At 44.1% G+C, this 24,909-nt stretch overlaps 1 protein-coding gene across 1 annotated transcript in view; it reads right to left on the bottom strand.

Annotated features, from left to right (window-relative positions):
• Window positions 1-12,017, bottom strand: part of PHEX (phosphate regulating endopeptidase X-linked) — a 223,791-nt gene extending 211,774 nt beyond the window's left edge. The window contains exons 1-2 of the mRNA XM_002831452.4: window positions 11,148-12,017; window positions 5,692-5,760 (exon numbers count right to left, since the gene is read on the bottom strand). Coding sequence (XP_002831498.2) covers window positions 5,692-5,760; window positions 11,148-11,265 — 187 coding nt within the window. The 5' untranslated portion in view covers window positions 11,266-12,017. The remainder of the gene's footprint in view (window positions 1-5,691; window positions 5,761-11,147) is intronic.
• Window positions 12,018-24,909: the final 12,892 nt, after the last annotated feature.

Genomic DNA, 24,909 nt, shown 5'->3' with positions numbered 1-24,909 from the left:
TCCATGGAGAAAACCCAGAGTCTTGTTTTAATAAAAGAAATATGATGATGAAGGAAATCTGTGAAAGCTCAGGCTGTGTACTCTTCCAAGTCATTATATATAAGGTTAATTGTCACACAGTCTCCAGCTGGTGTTTATGTGGTAGAGGTGGAGGCATCCTCCCTAAATACCAGCCTCTGTTTTTAGAGTTAATCAAGGATGAAGAGACAGAGTAGTAATAATAATAATAAACAATAATAAAATCACCAATATTGAGTATTTCCTTTTTGCCAGGACCTACACTAAGCCCTTTTTATTTTATTTATTTATTTATTATTATTATACTTTAGGTTTTAAGGTACATGTGCGCAATGTGCAGGTTAGTTACATATGTATACATGTGCCATGCTGGTACGCTGCACCCACTAACTCGTCATCTAGCATTAGGTATATCTCCTAATGCTATCCCTCCCCCCTCCCCCCACCCAACAACAGTCCCCAGAGTGTGATGTTCCCCTTCCTGTGTCCATGTGTTCTCATTGTTCAGTTCCCACCTATGAGTGAGAATATGCGGTGTTTGGTTTTTTGTTCTTGCAATAGTTTACTGAGAATGATGATTTCCAATTTCATCCATGTCCCTACAAAGGACATGAACTCATCATTTTTTATGGCTGCATAGTATACTAAGCCCTTTTTAAGCAATATGGTATCGTCACAAACTCTAGTCAGACCACTTGTGTTTGAATGAGAGAAACACCACGCAGTAGCTAAGACACCTTAGGCAGGTGATTTAACCTGTGTCTTGGTTTCCTCACCTGAAAATGGGGATAATAATAGCACCCCATAGAATCATTATGCAAATTAAATATATGTAAAGTGCTTAGAATTGTGTTGGGCACATTACCGTATAAATGCAGGATGCCCGGTGAAGTTTGAATTTCTGATAAACAACCACCTTTTAGAATAAGTAGGTACCAAATATTCCATGGGACATACACCAAAAAAAGTAGTCATTGTATATCTGCAATCAAATTTCACTAAGCATCCTGTATGTATGTATGTATGTAGTTAGCTAAATCTGGGAACTGTAATTCCACAATCACTTATCTGAAACTCTTGAGGCTAGATATGTTTCAGAGCTCATAGATTTTTCAGAGTTTAGAAAATAAATACATTGCATATAACCACAGATCATGTAATACTTCAGCAATGGCTGGAGTGGCAGGCCTGAAGCAAGTGCATTAATATTTCTATAAGGAAACATATGCATATTCTTATAAGTAGGATAAATGAAATCTGAAGCAGCCTCACATGAGTTAAGATCCAATTTTGCCATCAAAGGAATTGCGATCAGGCCCCCATCTTGTCAACTGAGAGTTACAACGTTTTCCGGGTTTGGGGTTAAGAATCAGCATTGTGAACCTAAATTACTGCTACTACCATTATTATTTTCTTTTTCTTTTTTTAATTTTTTTTTTTTTTTTTGAGACGGAGTCTCACTATGTTGCCCAGGCTGAACTGCAACCTCCCCCTTGGGGTTGAAGTGCAGATTCAACCTGCAATCTCGGCTCACTGCAACCTCCACCTCCCAGGTTCAAGTGATTGTCCTGCCTCGGCCTCCCAGGTAGCTGGGATTACAGGCTTGCGCCATCACACCTGGCTAATTTTTGTATTTTTAGTAGACATGGGGTTTCACCATGTTGGCCAGACTGGTCTTGAACTCCTGGCCTGAAGTGATCTGTCCGCCTCGGCGTCCCAAAGTGCTGGGGTGGCAGGCGAGAGCCACCGTGCCCAGCTCATTATTATTTTCTTTTATTCTCACAACTAGTATAAGTAAAACCTGTTATTCCCATTTCACACATGGTGAGACTGAGGCTCAGGGTGGCTATATATTTAGCCCAGGATCATGTGGCTTGTAAATAGCTAAATCATGCTTCAAACCCAGTCAGCCTGTCTGTCCTTATCTGTGATCATGAGCATGCATGCTCTTTCCTTGTTTCTTTGCATTCTTTGTACAGCTCTTATTTTGAAAGAGGGATTAAAATAAGAGGACACAGAGAAGAGGAGAGTTATGGAGAGGAGGCATCGCAGAAGTGGTTGGCACCTGCTCAGAAATGGTCCAGAAGGCGATCAAACACTCTAGTCTTCTGAACTTTCAGCATGCACGCCCACGCACGCACAGCCTCTTGTTTAAGGCCCTGGCTTGGCCGCAATTCTCCCGTCATGTGTACTCACAGCTGTTCTGCAGACCCCTGGGCACACTGAGGCTCACGTTACACTAAAGAGAACTGGGTCTTTGGTGAGCCTTTCACTCCAGAAACAGCAAAATCAGTATTTTTTCTCAACATTAGAAAGCCATTCGCCAATGTGAAAATTAAAAACAGGACAGCAAGGCAAAACACACTAGCTGGCAGAAGGCAACATCTTTGAATGTCAGTCTGTAAGTTTTAGTCTTGCATTATTATGATTCATAATACAGAACTAAAACTCATGAAATAAGTGGCCTTCCATACAAAAAAAGTGTTCTAAACTCAAGTTGAAAATTTATGAGCTCAAAAATTCCCATTTCACACATCTGCAAGAACCCCACCACAGCCAAAGCACCAGGTGACATAAACTCTAAAACCTGTCCTGATAGTTCCGCCTGCTCTCTCACCCCACTCCATGACAATCTCTCACCACTGGAGAAAACCCCAGGTCAACTACTCAAGCCTGGAGCAGGAAAGGGCCTGGGAGTTCTCAGTTCGTTCCAGGGCCAAAAAGAGTTGCCTGGCATGGCCCCATATCACCAAGGAAAAGACGGAAAGGAGCCAGACATGGACACGAAGTCCAGCTCTGCTACTAACTCAGGATGAGACCCTGGGCAGTTATTTAGCCTCCAGAAGCCTCTATATCCTCATCTGTCAGTGAGGCTGGTGATAGCACTGACCTCATAGGGGTCTTATGAAGATTTTATGAGATGGTGCCTGTAAGTCACTCAACACACAGCCTGGTTAAAATATACATATATATATTGATCACTTAAGAATGGAACAAAAAAAGAACTCTACTAACATAATTATCTAAGCCACTAACTTTGTATAAGGTCTCAGAATTTACAAGCTTTCACCTATTTCCCATCTCAGTAAACACCACTGCCCAACCATCACCAAAAATCTAAGCATCACCCACAATTGTCTGCTTTTGTTCACAGCCCGCATCGAATCCTTCAATAGGCCCTCTACCTCCTAAACCTTCCCCCATTATCCCTCTCCATCTCTTGAATTCAAGACAGCATCGTCTGTCACCTGGCGTACGGAAATAAACCCACCTGAGCCACCTTCTTCTATTCTTGCTCCCTATGGTCTCTTCTCCATCAAGAAAGACCCCCTCTAATGGAGCCCTCCACCAAGACATCTTTTGAAATGCTCCTAAGATGTACTCTCTTTCATAAAAGCCTCCAGAGGCTTTTGAGCGCACTTAAGGAAAGCCCAAACTCACTGGCACTTGGGCCCCCCATTGACTCTTCATCACTTGCACCTCACCTAGCAAGCTCCTCCCATTCCTCAAGTCCACCAAGTTCATGCTTCTACGCACCCTTTGTGCCATCTGTTCCCCCCACCTGGAAAGCCCTTGCCTCAGTCTTCACACAGCAGTTCCCTCCTCATCATTCAAAGGCCACCTTCAAGGTCATGTCCTCTGGCTTTTCAATCTAGCCATCCTGTCACTTGCTATCACATTGTTCTATTTTTTTTTTAAATTTTCTCTATAACATGTTCCACTGACTGATATTCCTCTTTCTTTCTTTTAGAGATGGGGTCTCACTAATTTGCCCAGGCTAGCCTCCAACTCCAGGGCTCAAGCCTCAGCCTCCCATGTGGCTAGAACTAAAGGCACGTGTCACCACACCCAGTTTCATAATTTTCTCATTGTATTAATTGCCTTATTGTCTTTCTTCCCATACCTGGTTCACCGCTCTATTTCCAAAACCCAACTCAGTACCTCATGTGCAACAAATATTTGGTGAATTTGTTCATTAACCTCTTAAGGCCAAGAGGAAAGTGAAAGGGCCACATGCTTGTTTGATGACTTTCCTTTTGGAAAAAGGAAAAAAGTGTCCCCGCCCACTTAAAGAATGAGGGTGAGGGCTAGAATCTGGCTCCCTGAAATCTAGGCCCTAACACTGATTTAGGAGGGAAACCTAATAGCTGTGTGTGGGACCCCCAGGTTTCCCCTCACCTCCCCACTGCCGCTTTCAGTGTCCTAACCAAAAACTACAGAATACCCTGACCGCTCTGTGACCCAGCCAGCTGCAGGTTTGTTTTGTTTTTTTTTGAGACAGAAGTTCCCTCTGTCACCCAGGCTGGAGTGCAATGGTGCGATCTCAGCTCACTGCAGCCTCTGCCTCCTGGGCTCAAGCAATTCTCATGCCTCAACCTCCCGAGTAACTGAGATTACAGGCATGAGCCACCATGCCCGGCTAATTCCAGCTGCAGGTTTTTCCCAGCAGGCTTAGATCCAAACTGGACCCTTGAACATTCCCAGGCACTGATGAAGGTATCTAGGTTGATGCACAAAACACTGAAAGAAACTAGTACCGGCTCTGAGCCAAATTCCTTAAACCCGCATATAGTCTCCACACCCTAATGCCCTAAGTAGAACACCCCTTTTCTCTCACTGTCTTGAGGATACACTGCAGCACTTTCAACATAAGTTGCACTAATAAATGCTTTGGACTGACCGGCCGCTCTGGCATTTATTTAGTGCTTCTTTCTTTAGAATCCCAACTGGCCCCATCTCGGGATGGGATACTCCCTCATGGGAACTTCCCTGTCGCTGCTTTTGGGGTTACTCCAGCCGTGAACTCGATGGGATAAAACACTGTGGCAAAACTGCAGCCACTTTAAGCACTCATCTTCACCCTGGGATACCCACTGATACACAGCCTGGTCACCTCAAGAGAAGTTTGACTTGCAACGTGTGACAGAAAAAAGAGATTCCCAGCCAGGCACAGTGGCTCTCGCCTGTAATCCCAGCACTTTGGGAGGCCAAGGCGGGTGGATCACTTGAGGTCAGGAGTTCGAGACCAGCGTGGCCAACATGGTGAAACTCAGTCTCTACTCCAAATACAAAGATTAGCCAGGCGTGGTGGTGGGCACCTGTAATCCCAGCCACTAGGGAGGCTGAGGCAGGAGAATCACTTGAGCCCAGGAGGTGGAGGATGCAGTGAGCTGAGATCGCGCCAGCCTGGGCAACAGAGCAAGACTCCGTCTCAATTTTAAAAAAAGAAAAAAGGGACTCCCACTGACAATGGAAGCATGGATTTATTTACAAAGGAGCCTTGCTTAGAGGCAGGCGAGTCAGACCCACAGACCAGAAAATACGCAACTGCTTAAGGTAAAGAGGAATCCACAGCCAGCGGAGCCATAGGAAGACCAATGTTCTCTGCTTGTGGGTCTTAAGAGAGGCCATTCAGCTTTCCAAGCCCCTTCCTGATTTCCTTGTAACAACGCTTAGAATACCACAGTTTTTGCAAGGAAAAAGAAAACAGGAAACCTAAGCTCCACTGTTTCACACCAAAACTTGAAAATAAACTTAAAATTTCTTCAAAATTGCATTTCGTACTTGGTAAACCTCAAGCAAACAGAATACTAAAAATACCACCTGTCTTCTCTTCCACTTCCCAAGGTACCATAATTATAACTTGACACAGGATGGAAAACTGTGACTTACCCGCTTCGATGCATTCTGGCTTCAGGCAGTACTCCTGTTTAGCTTGGAGACTTAAGAGACCTTGACTCACTGAAAAAACAGACCAAAATAAATGGCTGACTTGTAGCAGACCACCATCCGGTAAACCACCCTCGGAAACATACGCAAGATATTTGATATCGGTTCATCCTTCTCAGTGTTGACACGGTATTCCAAAACCCAGTTGGTTCAATGTCACGAAATCAGACTCTAGTTGCTAGCTAAATAACCTTGGTAGGACTCTTGGTTGCTTTGAAACTCAGTTCTCTCGTATGTAAGATAAGTAAGTATAACTAGACCAGAGCTCCTAAGAGTGTGGTCTCTAGAGCAGCAGCTGCTGCTGCTGCTGCACCTGGAAGCTTGTTAGAAAGCCACTCCATATCTTGACTCAGAAACCCTGGGGGTGGGGCCCAGCCATCTGCGGTTTAACAAGCCCCCCAGGTGATTCCGATACATGCTCAAATATGAGCACCACTGGGCGAGACACTCTCTAAAGTCGCTTCAACCTCCAATTATCAGTGGTTTAAGTCTCATACTTTCACTCTATTGGTTATAACTCCATGCCCATGTTCAAGATGGGAAAATTGAAACTTTTAAACTATGTCATTTGGAGCCAATCAGAATGGAAATAGAAAGCTAGCATGTTTGGCTTTTAGAGTTCTGGATCTTATCTAAACCATCCATACACATACGGACCAAAAAAGGGGTAGGGGTAAAGAATATACTGAACATATCTCAATCACCTATTGATAGCAAAAGTCATTGTCCGCCTGCCCTGAACCCCACAAACTCTCCACCCACCAGGCCCAGCTTAGCTACCAGACATTTGCAACTTTGGGGATCAAGCTTCCAGCTATTTCCTCCCTTCCCCCACTCCAAAAAAAAAAAAAAAGTCTAAAATTGAAATAGCTTTTCACCAATGGCTTAATGTCCCCATCTGGCTGGCAACATTATCTAAATAGGTGTCTGCAGAAGTACAGAAGGGTGCCCAATTTGTCAACCCCAGGTAGCACCTGGGCATTAGCAGATGTGAGTTTAAGATTTCAAAAATATTTGTAGTAGCTGAGGAAATTCTGGGGAATTCATTCTTGCTGTGCTCTGTGAGCAGAAACAATGAATCATTTGGAGATGTGGCCATGGGGAGAGGGATGGTGGGAGGTGAATGGGGACCAAGGCCCTCTGTGGCAGAAAGCTCGGCAGTACCTATATTTCTGCTAGAGATGGAAGACCTATAGATTACTAGCCAGTGTGGCGAGTTTTTATTATTTATTAACCCACTCTCTAAATGGAGCCTGCTTTTCCTTTGTTCTTTTCTCTGCTGCCATCCTCCAAACAGCCTCTTTGCATTGTGTTACATTAGAGATTCAAGAAAACTGCCGATGGAACATCTCAGTCCTTTTTTTTTTTTTTGAGACAAGAGTCTCGCTCTGTCGCCCAGGCTGGAGTGCAGTGGCGTGATCTTGGCTCACTGCAAGCTCTGCCTCCCGGGTTCACGCCATTCTCCTGCCTCAGCCTCCCGAGTAGCTGGGACTACAGGCGCCCACCACCACGCCCGGCTAATTTTTTTGTATTTTTTAGTGGAGACGGGGTTTCACCATGTTAGCCAAGATGGTCTTGATCTCCCAACCTTGTGATCCGCCCACCTCGGCCTCCCAAAGTGCTGGGATTACAGGTGTGAGCCACCGTGCCTGGCCCATCTCAGTCCTGTTTTTAAGAAAATAAGTTTCTTAGCAAAAAGGTGTGTTTTGATTTCTGTATAAAGCAAAAAAAAAAAAAAAAAGTTAGGTAAAAAAATATATATGGGCAGCATAAAGATTAGTGTGCAATATTCCAATATGCCTGGGTGGTAGAACCTCAGGGGGAATTTTCCCCATCAGTCAATTTTTATATGTTGACCTAATGTTCTTTAGTGAGCATGTGTTCTTTTACATAATGCAAAAATAAGCTTTATTGTAAATAATATTTTTGTAATTCTGGACAATACCTTCTTGATCCTAGCCTTATTTTAAAAAACAAAAGAGCTAATAAAATCGTTAAAGACTTATTCCTTTCATGAGAAATAATTCTTGACCCAAAACCTCAAAGGAAGAAGAAGTAAAATCAGGTATCTTTATCTAACGACAAGTAGAAGGAAGGTTTTAAATATAACTAATTAGGCCAGGCGCGGTGGCTCAGGCCTGTAATCCCAGCACTTTGGGTGGCCAAGGTGGGCGGATTACCTGAGGTCAGGAGTTCGAGACCAGCCTGGCCAACATGGTGAAACCCCATCTCTACTAAAAATACAAAAATTAGCTGAGCGTGGTGGTGCGTGCCTGTAATCCCAGCTACTCAGGAGGCTGAGGCAGGATAATTGCTTGAACCCAGGAGGCGGAGGTTGTAGTGAGCCAAGATCGCACCACTGCACTCCAGCCTGGGTGACAGAGTGAGACTCCGTCTCAAAAAAAAATATATATATATATACATATATGTATATATATATATATGTACATATGTGTGTGTGTGTGTGTGTGTGTGTGTGTGTGTGTATATAATTAATTAATTGGGACACTGACAGACCCAACCCCTCAAGGAAGAGCATTATCTCCATGGATGGGGTTATTTTAAAATCCTCCAAATAAATGAGGATCAATAAGCCCAGATAATGTGAAGGTGTAAGTGAATGAAATAGAGACAATAAAGAAAATATTTTTAATATAAAAATTAAGATGTTACTTTTGAATGGTTAGGAGCTTTAAAAAATACATGTAAATAGCAGTTTGGTTTCTCATTGTAGATTTCTCTATAACCAGAGGAAATGCCCTTAGGATGCAGTGGAGTCATCCACAGATCGAGAGCATAAGAATGGCCAGAAAGCACGGGTCAGCAAACTGTGGCCTGTAGGTCAAATCCATTGCCTGTTTCTGTACAGCCCATGAGCAATGAATGGCTTTTACATTTTTTTCATGGTTGGGAAAAATAAAAAGAAAAATAATATTTCATGACATATGAAAAGTATATAAAATTCCAATTTCAGTGTCTAGAAATCAGATTTTCTTGGCACACAGCCATGCCCATTTGTGTACATATTGTCTATGGATGCTTCTGTGCAACAACAACAGAATTGAGTAGTTGCAAGAGGCCGTATGGCCCACAGAGCCAAAAATATTTACTATCTGGCTCTTGGCAGAAAAAGTTTGCCGGCCAGTGCATCTGAGAAACAGATTGTGGAGAGGAAAGACAGGGGAAGGAGAAGAAGAAAGGACACTTGAAAATAAATAAACTGGTTACAGGCATATATGTTTTCCATTCTGGTGCTCTGTAGCTTCTCTGAAGCCACTGCAAGGCCACTGGCGATCACTCTTACTGTAGAAGCACTAAGGTTTCGAGGAGATATTATCCCAGAGCCTCAGATACAAAGATGAGGTAAGAGGGGATGCTAGAAATTGCAGGCATGTAAGTGAATGTGGACAGGCAGAGAAATATACCACAAAGTCAACCAGGAAGCCCCTTGAAGAGAAGACGACTCTAACTAGGATATTGTCATGAAGAGCATTGCTGGGCAGGTCCCTGGAGCTTTTCAGACAAGCACTTTGCCTGGGTGCAGAGTGGAGGTGGGTGGCAGAGTTGAGGAGAGGGACGGGGAGAGGGGGTAAGGGGGTGATTCTAAAATAGTGCAGAAATATTTGACAAAAAGAAGTGTCCCTGAATGTATACATCCAAATAGATGTGGTCACCTGAAGCAATGCTTCTCAAACCTGCATCTGCAAACAGTCCCCTGGGGGTCTTATGAAAATGCAGATTGTGAATCAGCGGGTCTGGGGTGGAGCTCAAGCTCCCCAGTGATGCTAATGCTGCTGGTCCACAGAACCCATTTTGAGAAGCAAAGTTATAGAGGCCACAGCCTTAGTTTGCCCTTATTCTCTAACATCATTTGAGCTCCTCCTAGAGAGTCAAGGTGAGAGCCAGGTTATTGGGCACGCTGGAAAGTTCTCTTTCATATTTTATGCAGACCTCCTTATCCATAATAGTAGTGTCTGGCTTGATGAATTTTACTTTGCTCTAAAAACATCGGCACTATTTCCTAAGAATAATTTTCTCTGAAAGAACGAAGATTTGCTGCCATGGAGAATCTTTCAACGGATATGCCACGGCCTCAGGATGTAATCATAAAAGTAGAGTTTTGTAAAAGTTTCGTGCAGTGGCAATATCATTAAAAAGAGTACACATTTTTACATAAACAATAATTATTGGGATTTTTAAGTTTGGGAGCATTTGCAAAACCTAACCTTGCAGTCACGTTCCACATAGCATGTAGTCTTTTGGCATGCCCATAGAATTTTTCCTCTCGTTTTGAATTTCAGCAGAGGACACTTGTCTAAACCCTAAGTGCTGAGAAATCTCACAAGAGTTTTCAAGAGCCACAGATTCAGTTGCAGGAGTAGGAGATTTCGCTTTATCAGAAAGCAATAAACCCATCTAATTTCCTAAATCTTCAGCCACAGAAAACATGGAAAGATGGTTTGCTCATTTTAGCAGTTTTCAACCACACAACCCTAACTCTTTTAAAGTTTAATTACTGGTTTACCCTTGCCAAAATAAACATGGCCTCCTGCAGGTTTGCTACATTTCAAACTGCACCTAGAATCTCCTCGTTCCTACGTAACGTTCAAGCTAATGAAGTATTACGGGTTGTATGAGAAAAATTAAAATGGTAATAGTCAAGGGTTCAGAAAGCCTAGAATTTTAGAAAATCCCTCACTCCTTTCCAAGATACTTGATTCTTTTTCATAGGAATACACTTCTATCATCCTATATACTCTCTGGGTACATCATTCTCACCAAGAGTCATTAAAATAACTGAATCACAATATCTTTCAAATCTTGGGGGAAAAACCTCTGTTTTCCTTCATATTAATTTGTAAATCAAATTGCATCTCACCAGAGTCACTGGATAAGAAAGGAATCGAAGAATATCATTAAAAGCACACTTTAAAGGACTGATTTGTGTTTTGTGAATTAAATTTCATGATTCGTTCAAGCAAACACTAATAAAAGTCAAATGGAAAGACACTCCAGCATGGTTTTCATCACAATGTAAAGTCTTTCCTCAAAATATAAATGAAACTATGTGACTATGAATTCACAAACACTTATTTTGCTAAATGTACCACATAAAAATTTTTCCACCCAATGCAACAGAATCAGCCAGCCACTCGAAGCCACTTACACCCACTTTGCCTTCTGGACTATACATTTGGTACTTGGGTGTATTTATTTATTTAGGCTCCTTAAAAAAGCCTTCTTTATCATTTGCATATTTGATAGAAACTAAAGATGCACCACCTACGAATGCAGGCAAACAGCCCTATACCTGTGTTATGACAAGTTTTGCTACAATAAAGCACAAGGAAACTTCTCGACACACATCCAGTTCCCCCGGCCTCCTGCACTCCACTTACCTAGAAAGAGGATCGTGCCCAGAACTAGGGTGCCACCGACAAACACAACCAGGGCAATTCGAGTGCCTCTGCTGGCCTTCTTTCCAGTCTCCACGCTGCTCCCTGTTTCTGCTTCCATCAGAAGGGCCGTAGCGAGCACACGAGAAGAAAGTCACTTTTTGTGGTTTGGTGGCTGGTCTCAAGAGTGAGGCGTTGACATCCAAGGCTCTCTTGCTCTTCTACTAATGGACAGCTTAAGAAACTCCCGTCAGGAAATCTCCCCTCGCCACCCTTTCTCAAATAATTCTTCACAAATGAAAATTATAAAAACCAAAATATTGGTTGCCTTGGCTTTCCCCCTGACTAGACAAAACAAACAGTGTTGCTTTATCTTGGTGCTCTCCCTCAGCAAAGTCCCTCTCAACCGATTGTTTGGCAGGCTCTTCTCTCAAGCGTTCCGAGTATACATGTTTTACTATGTTGCTGAACAGATGTTTTAGCTATTTAAATGTATAGTCACTTGGGGAGGAAAAAAACAATTGTTCTATCAAAACTGGATTCTCGTGAAACTCCCCCAAATCATGATAAGTTAGGTGGCCAGGATTCACCACTTCAAGATCTCAATTAATCATGTAATTCTGTTGCAATCATTCTGCTTGCCTGAATTGTCTTCATCAAAGATATTCTTTCAGTGTGTGAGTCCCTTTTTAAAGCCTTCTAAGAGTTCCTAGGATATCCTGGAGCATTTTATTTTAGGAACTTTGTGTATGATAGCATGTGCCAAAAATCAGTCATAGTCCAGTGCAGTGCAAAGTAGCAATTAAGACAACCTACAGAGACTGATGGTTTGAACTGGAACTTTTTCTTAAAGGAAGGAGAAAAAGCACTTCCTCTTTGTGGTACTAAGAATTGTACAAAAAAAAAAAAAAAAAAAAAACCCACAAAAAAAAACAAGTGCGTGAATTAAGTTTATTAGCAACTACAAAAGATATGAAGAAAAATTTTTTCCTTGTGTGTTTTTGATGAAAAGTGCACCATGTGTTTTGTCTGCCACTCCTACTGAGGCAGCCATTCATTAGGATGTTTTTGTGTTTACATAAAGTGTCCACTTCAGCAGATTCCCCAGGATGAATTCAAAGGCAATTGGTTTCAGGCCGGGCGTAGTGGCCCACGCCTGTAATCCCAGCACTTTGGGAGGCTGAGGCAGGGGGATCGCTTGAGGCCAGGAGTTCGAGACCAGCCTGGCCAACAAGGCGAAACCTTGTTTGTACTAAAAACACAAAAATTAGCCGGGCATGTTGGTGAGCACCTGTAGTCCCAGCTACTCAGGAAGCAGAGGTGGGAGAATCACTTGAGCCTGGGAGGTGGAGGTTGCAGTGAGCCAGATCGCGCCACTGCACTGTAGCCTGGGTGACAGAGAGAGAGACCCTGTCTCAAAAATAAACAAACAAAAAACAAAGGCAGTTGACTTCACTGGAAAGACTGATGAATGACTGGGTCTTTGATTTTTTTGATTATGATAATGATTTAAACGACAACAATGTGCTTCCTTCATGGGGAAGGGCAACTGATATTCCAGTGCTACCACTGAAATGATACAGATTTTATTATCCAAAGATATAGATATCGTTAATTCACAACACAATTACTACCTACCTGCTTTTGTTTTGCTGGAGGTCATACGGCAGTGGGAGTGGGGGTAGAGAATTCAACTATATCTAGAAACGAGTAGAGCAATTATCTCAATGCAAAACTTGTGCACATGGCTTTAGAGGTGACACAGGAGCTCAGCAGGTGCTGATGAGCTCAGTATAACATGGCCACACATTCATGGTCCTGTCTGGCTTGTCTTGGTCAGGGCTTAAGCCCTTAGCATGGGATTCTCTCAAGTTTTGGGGCTTATTCCATAACATACGTTACTTTCTGCTCATTTCATGTTGCACCAAAGTCAGGGGGTCATAAGCCTTTGTCCAAGTTATGACATCATGGTGTGTTGTAGTTATCCTGTGCTCATTGGCTATTGACGTGATTTTGTTGCTGTTATTCCATAACACACCCTAGCAGGCCTTTGGCCCCTAGTATGGGATTCTCCCAAGAGTTTTTGGACTTGACTCTAGAACACATCTTAGACCATGAGTTCCACAAAGTCAGGAACCATGTTCAATGTTGCAGCTCCAACATCGACATTTCCTGGCCCTTCACAGTGAAAAGGAGAAATAAGAGCAATAAAAATCATACAAGTTAGCCCTAGCCACTTACTCTTAAAAACCAGCTTCAGCCGGGCGCAGTGGCTCACGCCTGTAATCCCAGTACTTTGGGAGGCCAAGGCGGGTGGATCACGAGGTCAGGAGTTCGAGACCAGCCTGGCCAACATGGTGAAACCCTGTCTGTACTAAAAATACAAAAAATAGCCAGGCGTGGTAGCAGGCGCCTGTAATCCCAGCTACTCAGGAGACTGAGGCAGGAGAATTGCTTGAACCCAGGAGGCGGGTTGCAGCGAGCTGAGATCATGCCACTGAACTCCAGTCTGGGCGGCAAAGCAAGACTGTCTCGAAAAAAACAAAAACAAAACAAAACAAAAAACCAACTTCAGGGCCAGAAGTGGTGGCTCACACCTGTAATCCCAACACTTTGGGAGGCTGAGGTGGGCAGATCACTCTAAGTCAGGAGTTCGAGATCAGCCTGGCCAATGTGGCGAAACCCTGTCTCCACTAAAAATACAAAAATTAGCCAGGCGTGGTGGTGCGTGACTGTAATCCCAGCTACTCGGGGAAGCTGAGGCACAAAAATCACTTGGACCCGGGAAGTGGAGGTTGCAGTGAGCTGAGATTGAGCCACTGCACTCCAGCCTGGGTGACAGAATGAAACTGTGTCTCAAAAAAACCAAAAGGCCAAGGTGGGTGGATCACCTGAGGTCAGGAGTTCGAGATCAGCCTGGCCAACACGGTGAAACCCCGACTCTACTAAAAGTACAAAAATTAGCCGGACGTGGTGGCAGATGCCTGTAATGCCAGCTACTTGGGAGGCTGAGGCAGGAGAATCGCTGGAACCCGGGAGGCGGAGGTTGCAGTGAGCCGAGATCGCGCCATTGCACTCCAGCCTGGGCAACGGAGCGAGACCTCATCTCAAAACAACAACAACAACAACAAACAACAAACAACCAGCTTCAGCTTCAGGAACCTCACATGCTAATGTCTGCCGGGGGAGGAAGGGTGTCATCTTTCAAGGCCCTAATTATTCCCTCTCAATGCTCAGCTAAAAATGATACTTCATATAGGCATAGCACATTCGCTTTAACCTCATGGTAAATCTACATACTTGATAGCAAAGGTATTTTAACTCTGTTTTTACAAATAAGGACACTGAGACCAAGGAATGGCCTCAGGTGGCATGGGAAAATCACAAACGGATAGATGGGGGATGGGATCATTGCCATACACGGCATGTCTGCTGCTTGACAAAGCTTCCTGTGCACAGCGAGAGGACAGTCACCCAAGCACGACACCAGGACTCACTTCTTTCCTCTTTCCTTCCTCCCCCCAATGTCCTCACAACTTTCAGTGTCCCCACTGACATTGAATAGTGGCCGTGAGTTCCTAGCTGGAGTAGCCTTCACCTGCCTTGAACTTGCAATTCCCCCAGAGGTGAGGGCAATTTGAGGATTCCTTGAAGTTATACCTGCCCATCACTTACCGACAGGAATTCATTCCTGAACGGTCAACTGCTGAGTGAAAAGCCATTAAACCAAAAAAATACTTTCATTAATTGTAATAGGAAAATTATGATGCATTCTATCCCAAACTAAGATATGCAAACACAGATAGAAAAATGTATTCATTTAACTTAATTGTAAATTTAAAAATAACTGAAAGACTGCCATTGGATAAATGCTTGAGGGGATGGATACCACATTCACTACGATGTGATTATTTCACATTGCATGACTGTATCGAAACATCTCATGTACCCACAAATATATACACCTAATATGTACCCACAAAAATTAAAAATTAAAATAAGTAATTTAAAATGTATTACTTGAACAATGAAAACAAGTCTGTAAGAGTAATATAGAACTGTCAAAATATTGAAAATAAGCATAGTTTGTGTAATGTAATGTAATGAAGGTTTCTTTTATTCACCAAAGGAATAAAGGAAAACTTGAGAGTGGCGGGACTGACAGAGGAGAGGATGTGGGAGAATCACTCATTACAAGGTACATTGTTCATTCTGTGCCATTGTCTGCATTAATTTTTCAACCTTTTAGGAGATGATGATTATCTTGCCCTCAAAATAAACCACACTTAAAGTAGCATGGAAAAGAAAAGAAAAGAAAAGAAAAGAAAACCCTTTAGGGCAAAATAAAGAAGTTCAAAGCACAGGGAAATAATAGGCGCTCACAGGACTAAAGCGGGGGTCTGCAAACAAGAGTACATGGGCCAAATTTGGCCCACTGCCTGTTTTTGTAAATAAAGCTTTTTTTATTTTTCACCTTTTTTTTTTTTTGAGACAGAGTCTCGCTCTGTTGCCCAGGCTGGAGTGCAGTGGCGCAATCTTGGCTCACTGCAACCTCCACCTCCTGGGTTCAAGCGTTTCTCCTGCCGCATCCTCTTGAATAGCTGGGACTACAGGTGGTGCGCCACCACTCCCAGCTAATTCTTGTATTTTTAGTAAAGATGGGTTTTTGCCATGTTCCCCAAGCTGGTCTCGAACTCCTGGGCTCAAGTGATCCACCTGCCTCGACCTCTCAAAGTGCTGGGATTACAGGTGTGAACCATCATGCCCGGCCTGTAAATAAAGTTTCATTGGAACAAGGCCACACCTATTTGTTTGTAGATTGTGCATAGTTGCTTTCATGCTGCAAGAGCAAAGTTAAGTAGTTTTGCAACAGAGACATTTTGGCCTTTGAAGCTTAGAATATTTACTCTCTGGCTCTTGACAGGAAAAGTTTAGCAACCTCTGCACTAAAGAGTAGTAAAAGATGCTACCTCTAGCCGGGAGCGGCAGCTCACACCTGTAATCCCAGCACTTTGGGAGGCCAGGGTGGGTGGATCATGAGGTCAGGAGATCAAGACCAGGGTGAAACCTCTACTAAAAATACAAACATTAGCCAGGTGTGGTGGTGCGCGCCTGTAGTTCCAGCTACTTGGGAGGCTGAGGCAGGAGAATCCCTTGACCAGGGTGAAACCTCTACTAAAAATACAAACATTAGCCAGGTGTGGTGGTGCGCGCCTGTAGTCCCAGCTACTCGGGAGGCTGAGGCAGGAGAATCCCTTGAACCTGGGAGGCAGAAGTTGCAGTGAGCTGAGATTACGCCACTGCACTCCAGCCTGGAGTAAGACTCTGACAAAAAAAAAAAAAAAAATGCTACCTCTTCACCCCATCTACGTGGCATACAAAATAAAATGTTTGTCCACACTTGAACTGTAACTCAAAATTGTTCCATTCGAGATTCTTTGAACAGAAACTGTCGTGTCAGGGAAACTGGTGAATGCCTCTTTGCCTGAAACTGTAATATTGAAACTATGATTTCAATATTATGATTTAGCATACGATTTAGTGTGTTTGGGAGTGAGAAGTCATTATTCTGGAAAAAAAGGGGAGGGCCATTATTCTAAAAATTTGTACAACTATTCTAGAGCTGTGAAAATTAGTTCATTGAAAAGTCACTAAGCAAGGTAAGTCTGTTAATAGTCTGCTCTACACCCACCCAATTATTTCAATTAAGAACATTCAGGACTACCTTGGACATTCACTGGATCAATGAATGAATCAACAGACGTTTCTTGAGCATTTCTCAGGTGCCTAGCCCTGTGCAAACCCTCATGAAGCAAGACCAAGAACCCATGCCGGAGGTTCTGGACTGGTCAACTGGATGCAGCCATGAAAATACGGTATGGGAAACCCAACTTGGCCACATGACCCTAAAGCACGCAGGCCTGACCATAAGGGCAGTCAGTGCCCAGAGAAGCAGAAATCCCAGAGCAGTAGATTCATTGGGAAGACTTCCAGAAGGAGTGCTTGCGAGAACGGGCAGCTTGCAGGACAAGAGGAAGGCTTCCAGATGGACCGAGCCCCACCCCAGGAAGGGACTTGCCTGGGCATTTACTGCTCTCCCTGCAGGACTCACAGGTACAATGATTTATCCGAGGTAACGGAATCCAGCAACAACGGCCCAAGCTGCTAACTGGCCGGGATGACAGCTGAAGCCGTCTTTATGCTAGACATGAGTGCATCTGGTCATTATTTGGATGTAGAGGGTCCTCTGTTTCAAGCAGTAAAATCCCATGTGGGCCATAATTTTAGTGAGAAAGAAGGAAATGATTCAAATTCTGAAAAATGTTTTCATCCATCCATTGGAAGGAGGAGGGAGGAGGGAAGAGGGAAGGGAGGAGAGGGAGAGAAGAGCTATTAAAATAAATAGTGAAAGCTCAGATCTGGGGATTGTGGTGGGCTCTGTTACTTATTGGCAGGTCCTTCAGACTGGAGGAGCTCAAATCCCAGGCCTTTCACTAATGAGATACATTACTTACATTGTATCTTATCTTTTTAAACATCTTCCTTAGGTAGGTGTTCTTATCTCCTTTTACAGATAAGGAAACTGAAGTTTGAAGCTATTAAGTGATTTGCCGAAGGTCACAGGGCCAGTATTTGTCTTAAGGCCAGAATGGTTTCAAATTCCAACCTCTTGTCTCTCTGCTGTGGTTCTTGATAAGTTTCCTTATCGGGTAATTAGTGAAGGTAGGTGTAGCATCTCAAAGTGACACTTGAGCAGAGGCAAAGTGATAAACTATGCTTCCTTTAATTCTCTTGTTTAAAAGAGTAATTATCAGGCTTTATTTCCTTAACAGGAACAGCAGCCATCATTTAATTTGTTGGGGGATACATTTTTCAGTTGAGGAACAAAAATAGCAATACATGAACTATCTCCTGATGTGTTGCTGCTAGTAATTGAACATTAGGAAGGATATATACATCTGAGAGGCTATCTATCCATGTGTTATACTTGTTCATTTCTGAGCCTTAAAGGGGATTTTATCCATTGATTTTTCTCACCTCCTTTCCACACAGCTACTATTTCCTCAGTGCCTGCTCACTTTATGTGTATTATCATCAGTCCTTAGAGCAGTCCTACAATATAGGAATCTTTTGCAGATAAGGACACTGGAGCCAGCTGAGGATAAGTAATATTCCAAAGGTCACGTGATGGGTAAATGACAGAGCCCAGTTGGAACTCAAATCGATGTGGCTCCTGTGTTGAAATGTACTTGGAATTTGTTTTAATCTGGTATGGTTAAGATAACAAACATGGAGACAGCCCTTGAAAAGGGTTTATTACTCACAGTTTGGAAGATGAGAGGGCACACTGATACGGACAGGAGACAGGGAAATACTGGGTAGAAGAGGGCGGTTCCCTGGCAAAGGCCCCACCCTCAAGCATGAAGACCAGAGGCCCTAATGAGGACAGGCATTTCCGTTTTCACGCCCAAAAAGTTGCCTTTTGGTCCACCACACGCCCTACCCTGGCCCCATATAAACCCTGAACCCCAAGCTCCAGAAGAGAACCCCAAGCAAAGAGAGGAGGAGGCAAGCAGACCAGCAGACCAGTGACGGCAGAACGATGCAGCAGAGAGAGAAGAGGAGGGACGTCTGGACGCCAAGGGGAGTTCGGCCAGGGGCAGTCAAAGAAGAGTCTGGTTGCTAGGCACCCCGACTCCAGGGGAAGACCACCTTCCCACTCCATCCCCCCTTCTGGCTCCCCATCCATTTCGCTAAGAGCCACCTCCACCTCTCAGTAAAACCCTGCACTCATCCTTCAAGCCCACGTGTGATCCGATTCTTTTGGGACACTGGGGAAGAGCTTGGGATACAGAAGGCTGTCACACTCGCCCCCCGCCCTTGTGATAAGGCAGAGGGTCCATTGAGCTGATTAACACACAAGCCATCCATTGAGCTGATTAACACACAAGCAGATGGCAAAGCTAAAGGAGCACACTGTAACATATGCCCACTTGGGCTTCGGGAGTCACAAACACCCACCCGTAGATGCTGCCACAGGGCCAGAGCCCAAAAGCGCTCACCCCGGTTCCTGCACCTGCTCATCTGCATGCTCCCCCTCCCATAAGGGGTCTGAGCTGCGGGGGGCAACCAAACAGGCAAGCCACACCCCTGTCTCATATCCTGCGAGGGGAATCAGGGAACTCCCCCATTTCAATGCTTTGCCACACAGGGCCATATGTGGGCGCATGAAGGAGCAGAAGGAGCAAGGGAAAACCATAGGCACTTTATTGTGATTTTCAAAGAAAGGAATGGGCAAGGCAGGGTAAGCAGCTGAGCAGGTTTAGGATTGGGTGGATAGCATGAATAATTTCAGCAGGCCCTGGTCTCTAGAGGTGGTCTCTAGCACTCTCGTACCTAGCCCTGGGATGATTTAGGGTGGAAAGGTAGGGGTATAGTGTCCTCGACTGCAGGAGTCTGGTAAAAGGAAGTGGGGGGGTATATGAATGTGAATTGGTTGATTTGCATATCAAAGGCATGCTCACAGGCAAGTCAGTTACTATCTCTAGGAATTAGCTAACCCTGGGAGGGACAGACCTTCCCTGGGTCTGCAAGGCACCAAGATGTCAACACATCATAAAATATAGAAAATAAAAAATATGATTGATACAGCTCCCAAACCCACAATGTTAATACCTTTTCCAAAGCACTCCACTGCGTAACAATTTTAAAATGAAATAACTATTCATCCAACTAGTGTTTACTTGCTGTATCCTCAAACTGGTCATACTCACCCTACTCCTTGGTTAGACTATTAACCTATAGAAGTTTGTATGCCCTTGATTAATAACAACCAATTGTTCAAGGATGGCTTACCTAGATGTTTATGAGGACAAGAGGCTTAGAGAAGTGGGTCTCAGATTTGAGTGGGCACCAGAATCTCCTGGAGGGCTGGTTAAAACACAGATTGTGGCCAGGCATGGTGGCTCACACCTGTAATCCTAGCAATTTGGGAGGCCGAGGCAGGTAGATGGCTTGAGACCAAGAGTTTGAGACCAGCCTAAGCAACATGATGAAGCCCCATCTCTGCAAAAAATACAAAAACTAGCTGGGTGTGGTGGTGAGCTCCTGTAGTACCAGCTACTCAGGAGGCTGAGGTGGGAGGATTGCCTGAGCCCGGGAGGTCGAGGCTGCAGTGAGCCTTGATTTTGCCACTGCACTCCAGCCTGGGTGACAGAATGAGACCCTGTCTCGAAATTAAATTAAATTAAAAAACAGATTGCTAGGCTCCACCCCTAGAGTTTCTGATTCTGTAGGTCTGAGATGAGCTGAAATTTAAATTTCTTTTTATTTTTCATTTATTTATTTATTTTTTGAGATGGAGTCTCGCTCTGTCACCCAGGCTGGAGTGCAGTGCCACAATCTCAGCTCACTGCAACCTCTGCCTCCTGGGTTCAAGCGATTCTCTTTCCTCAGCCTCCCAAGTAGCTGTGATTACAGGTGCCCACCATCATGTCCGGGTAATTTTTGTATTTTTAGGAGAGACGAAGTTTCACCATGTTGGCCAGGTTGGTCTTGAACTCCTGACCTCAGGTGATCCACCTGCCTCGGCCTCCCAAAGTGCTGGGATTACAGGTGTGAGCCACTGCACCCGGCCTGAAATTTTAATTTCTAACCAGCTCTTGGGAGATGCTGACGCTGCTAGTCTGGGGACCACATTTTGAGAAACACTGGTGTAGGGCAACCATTAAATCTCTCTGCAATGTGGTAAAGTGGACTGAAGAACCAACAAAACTAAACATTAAACTTATGTAGTGAAAACAGTGAGCCCATTCAAAATATTTAACAACCACCACGGCATGGCACTGACCAGGGGACTGGGGCCAGTTTCAGTGGCCCCTACTGTACTATCTTAGTTGCTGGATCTGGAGGGTTCTAGGAGAGGAGGTGGATTGGATGAGGCTGCAGGGGGCCCAGAGGGGCAGCCATCCATAGCTAGTAAGGAGATATTTCACTATTTCACAACAGCAGCAGCCACACTGGTATGAACCAACTAAATTGCAGTCCTGAGTCAAATTTCAAATGGACTTTTGATGTTCTTAAAATCCTTCAGTGGCTGCTGTCAGTTTTTAGGAAAATGTAAAAATACTTCACATGGGGTTCCTGCATGATTGAGCCCACGCAATCCTCCAGGCTCACCTCTGCACGGCTTCTCAATTTACACCCTACACACCAGTCATTCTAAACCCCTTCAAGTTCTCAAATGCACTAAACTTTACCCAGCCTTTTGCGCTTTGAAAACATTTCTCGGCCGGGCACGGTGGCTCACGCCTGTAATCCCAGCACTTTGGGAGGCCGAGACGGGCGGATCACGAGGTCAGGAGATAGAGACCATCCTGGCTAACACCGTGAAACCCCGTCTCTACTAAAAATACAAAAAATTAGCTGGGCGTGGTGGCGGGCACCTGTAGTCCCAGCTACTCCGGAGGCTGAGGCAGGAGAATGGCGTGAACCCGGGAGGCGGAGCTGGCAGTGAGCCGAGATCGCGCCACTGCACTCCAGCCTGGGCGACAGAGCGAGACTCCATCTCAAAAAATAATAATAACAATAAAAAAGAAAACGTTTCTCCTTTTGCCTGGAAAACTATTTCTTTAGGAAACTCGGGTTCATCTTTTAAGACTCAGCTCAGATTTTACCTCCTCGAGAAAATCTTCCCAGACCCCTCTTCTCAGTAAGCTCACAGGGTCACAGGATGTCAGGTTGTATTACAATAGTCTCTGCAGAAGTCTGCCCCATTAGACTGCATGTAAGTTGAGATCAGACATTTACTATATCTTATCAATTTTAACAGGGACTTTTTTTCAAGCTTTAACATTTCTAGAAGTAGAATGTACCTCGTAAGTGGTGATGTGGCATAATTTGACGGTATTTTTCTTTCTCGATGGTATTATTATGGTGGTATTATGATACATCTCACAATCGATTGAATCTTAGATTCAGTTAAATGTTTTTTTCTTCCCTGTACCCACGTTTTCTTATGCAACACTGAGCATGTAGAATACGCTTTGGCTTTCAGCCCCGCTGTGATCTTCTAGTGTGTTCAACGTATGGTTGGCAGCTGGAAGCCCATGAACTACATTTTCCAGGCTCCCTTGCCAGCTGGGTTCCTGTTAGACTCTGTCAAGGGAAGGCATTAATAGGAAATTCAAAAACAGGAGGAATGTAGAAGCCTGGTTTATTTTTTCTTTACTGATCCTGGGTTTATCCAGGGCCACAGGAGGAAACTCCAGGATCCTACATAAAGACCGCAAATGTGACAGCCGCAGGGGCACATGGCTGCAGATGACTGCAGACTCTGGTAGCATCAGAGGGACTGTGGCTCCTAGAGTCCCACTCAGCAGCAGCAGCAGCAGCCTCCGAGGTGAGTGTGATGTGGACTTTAGACCACATTCCTTTTCCCTTTTTGCTTCTCTAGTCTTAAGGGCAGTAGCAGCCTTTTGCAGTCACTGAACTCTGGGTAACATCCTGTCCTTTGTTCCTTCTGCCTTTCCACTACCTTTGAAACCAATTCCCTACATTAAATACACTTGTTTGAAATACCTAGAGTGGTTTCTGCTTTCCTCACATAACACTATAACAGAGCTCCCTTCTCTTTTTCTTGTAACTGCTAACTGCACCATTCACGTTGATATATGTTGATTCACGTTGATACATGTTTCCACGCTGCCAGGCAGGATAGTGCAGTGTGACAGTGGTTAAATACCTGGTATTTGGGAACAAACTCCCTGGACTGGATTCCTAGCATTGTTACTTACTGCTATGTGACCTTGAAAAAATTGCCTAATCTCTCAGGGTCTCAATCTTGTCATCTGGCAATGGGAGATAATAATAAACTATGATAATAATAGTTATGAAGCGCTTAAAATGGTTTCTGAAGAAGTGGCAGGCATTATTATTGTTCTGTTTCTTAATATTTCATGTTTTGTCACCCATAGATATGCCTTATAGATGTCTCTATTGTTTGTGTTTTAAAATTCTTATTCAGGGCTGTCTATGCCTATGGGAGGTATTCAGTCCAGACTTATTGGGGGAGGAAAAGAGGAAGGGATGAAGAAATAATGGAAAGAAGAGGAAATGAAAGGAGAGGGGACGGGAGAAGAGAGGAATTAGGGGGAGAAGAGGAGAGAAGAGGTAGGGAAGGGAAGTGTTTTTTTACCACAATTTAAGAAAACATCACCTTTGGGAGGCCGAGGTGGGTGGATCATTTGAGGTCAGGAGTTCGAGACCAGCCTGGCCAACATGGTGAAACCCCGTCTCTACTAAAAATACAAAAATTAGCTGGGCAGTAGTGGCATGCACCTGTAATTCCAGTTATTCGGGAGGCTGAAGCAGGAGAATTGCTTGAGCCTGGGAGGTGGAGATTGGGATGAGCCAAGATCACGCCACTGCACTCCGGCCTGGGTGACAAAGTGAGACTGTGTCAGGAAAGGAAAGGAGAGGAGAGGAGAGGAGAGGGGAGGAGAGGGAAGGGGAGGGGAGGGGAGGGAAGGGAATGGAAAGGAAACATCACCTCTTCTTTGGTCTCTTGCTCTTCACTGCAGACCCTGGTCAACCTCTAACCCTAGTTGGTTGTTGTGTTCCTATTGGTAGTAAGGACAGCAGGTGTCCAGTCTTTCAGCCACCTGGTGGTTGGGACCACGATTTGGACAGCTTTATACCTCTGGGACCTGACCGAGAAGGCATTTAACCTTGCAGGATGAATGCAACTGAAATCACAATGAGATTACCGAAGTCGGCCTGAAAAGGCTAGGTTCAGTATGTGATTTGTGTAGCCAGAACGAAGAGAAAGGAAAAGAGAGGAGCAATAACAGACTCTGTAGTTACTAGTCATGGTCAGGGATGATCAAGATAGTGGTTACCGAGCGTGGTTCACATCTCCTCTGATGGGTTGCCTTAAAACTTACTATCGAATTCCTTGATGTCAAGTATTCTCTGAGTTCACCAAGCCTGACTTTATTCAAATCAAAACATATCTCACTTCTCTAGAACTTTCTGCCAATAGAATACTCAGTGGAAAAGAAAAAAAAAAAGGATGGATGGACATAAAATAGGGCATCATTTACAAATGGGGGATGGGAACTAAGATACGATTTTCAAATTTTTACTGATTATTTTCAGCTTTGTAATGCATTTGAAAGACCTCAACTCTAAAAGAGCTTGTTTGACATAATAAATTTGCCATTATTCTTCCAAACATAGCTTAATGAATACTCATTGTCCCTGTTTCTAAAAAACTATAATATAGTTCCCCATGCTCATCACTACATGGGTCTGAGCGAAGAGTACCCATGAGTGAAGATGGAGGGGCAGCCACATACCATTTAAAGCTGTAAATCAGGCTACAAACTGTTCAATCAAATACATTCTCTCCTCCTACCTTGGAAATATACTTCATACCCACCTGGAAGGCCTGATTCCAATTCAGAATTCTCAGACTCCTGGGAGTTTCAGATAGAAACACGTTGGAGAGCGGGCCCCAGTCCTTGGCCCATCCCCTTTCTCTTTTCACATCCCCCATCCCAGCAGCACCTTGACAACACATGGGAGCCCAGGCACAGTCTTCCCTCAGGAGGATGGGATGACAAGCTGAGAAAGAGACCCCCATGGGCCCTGGATGTGAGCTCTGAGCAAGTTTAAACAGAACATTTCTAGTCTCAGAGATAAAAATTGTGTTTTAGAAAGGGACACAGGTACATCCCCTTGGCATTGCAGATCCTTCACTCCA

Source organism: Pongo abelii, chromosome X (assembly GCF_028885655.2).
Source record: "Pongo abelii isolate AG06213 chromosome X, NHGRI_mPonAbe1-v2.0_pri, whole genome shotgun sequence".
Classification (NCBI taxonomy): Eukaryota; Metazoa; Chordata; class Mammalia; order Primates; family Hominidae; genus Pongo; species Pongo abelii.
Note: the sequence above shows the minus strand (reverse complement) of the source record. Positions and strands in the feature narration are given on the sequence as shown.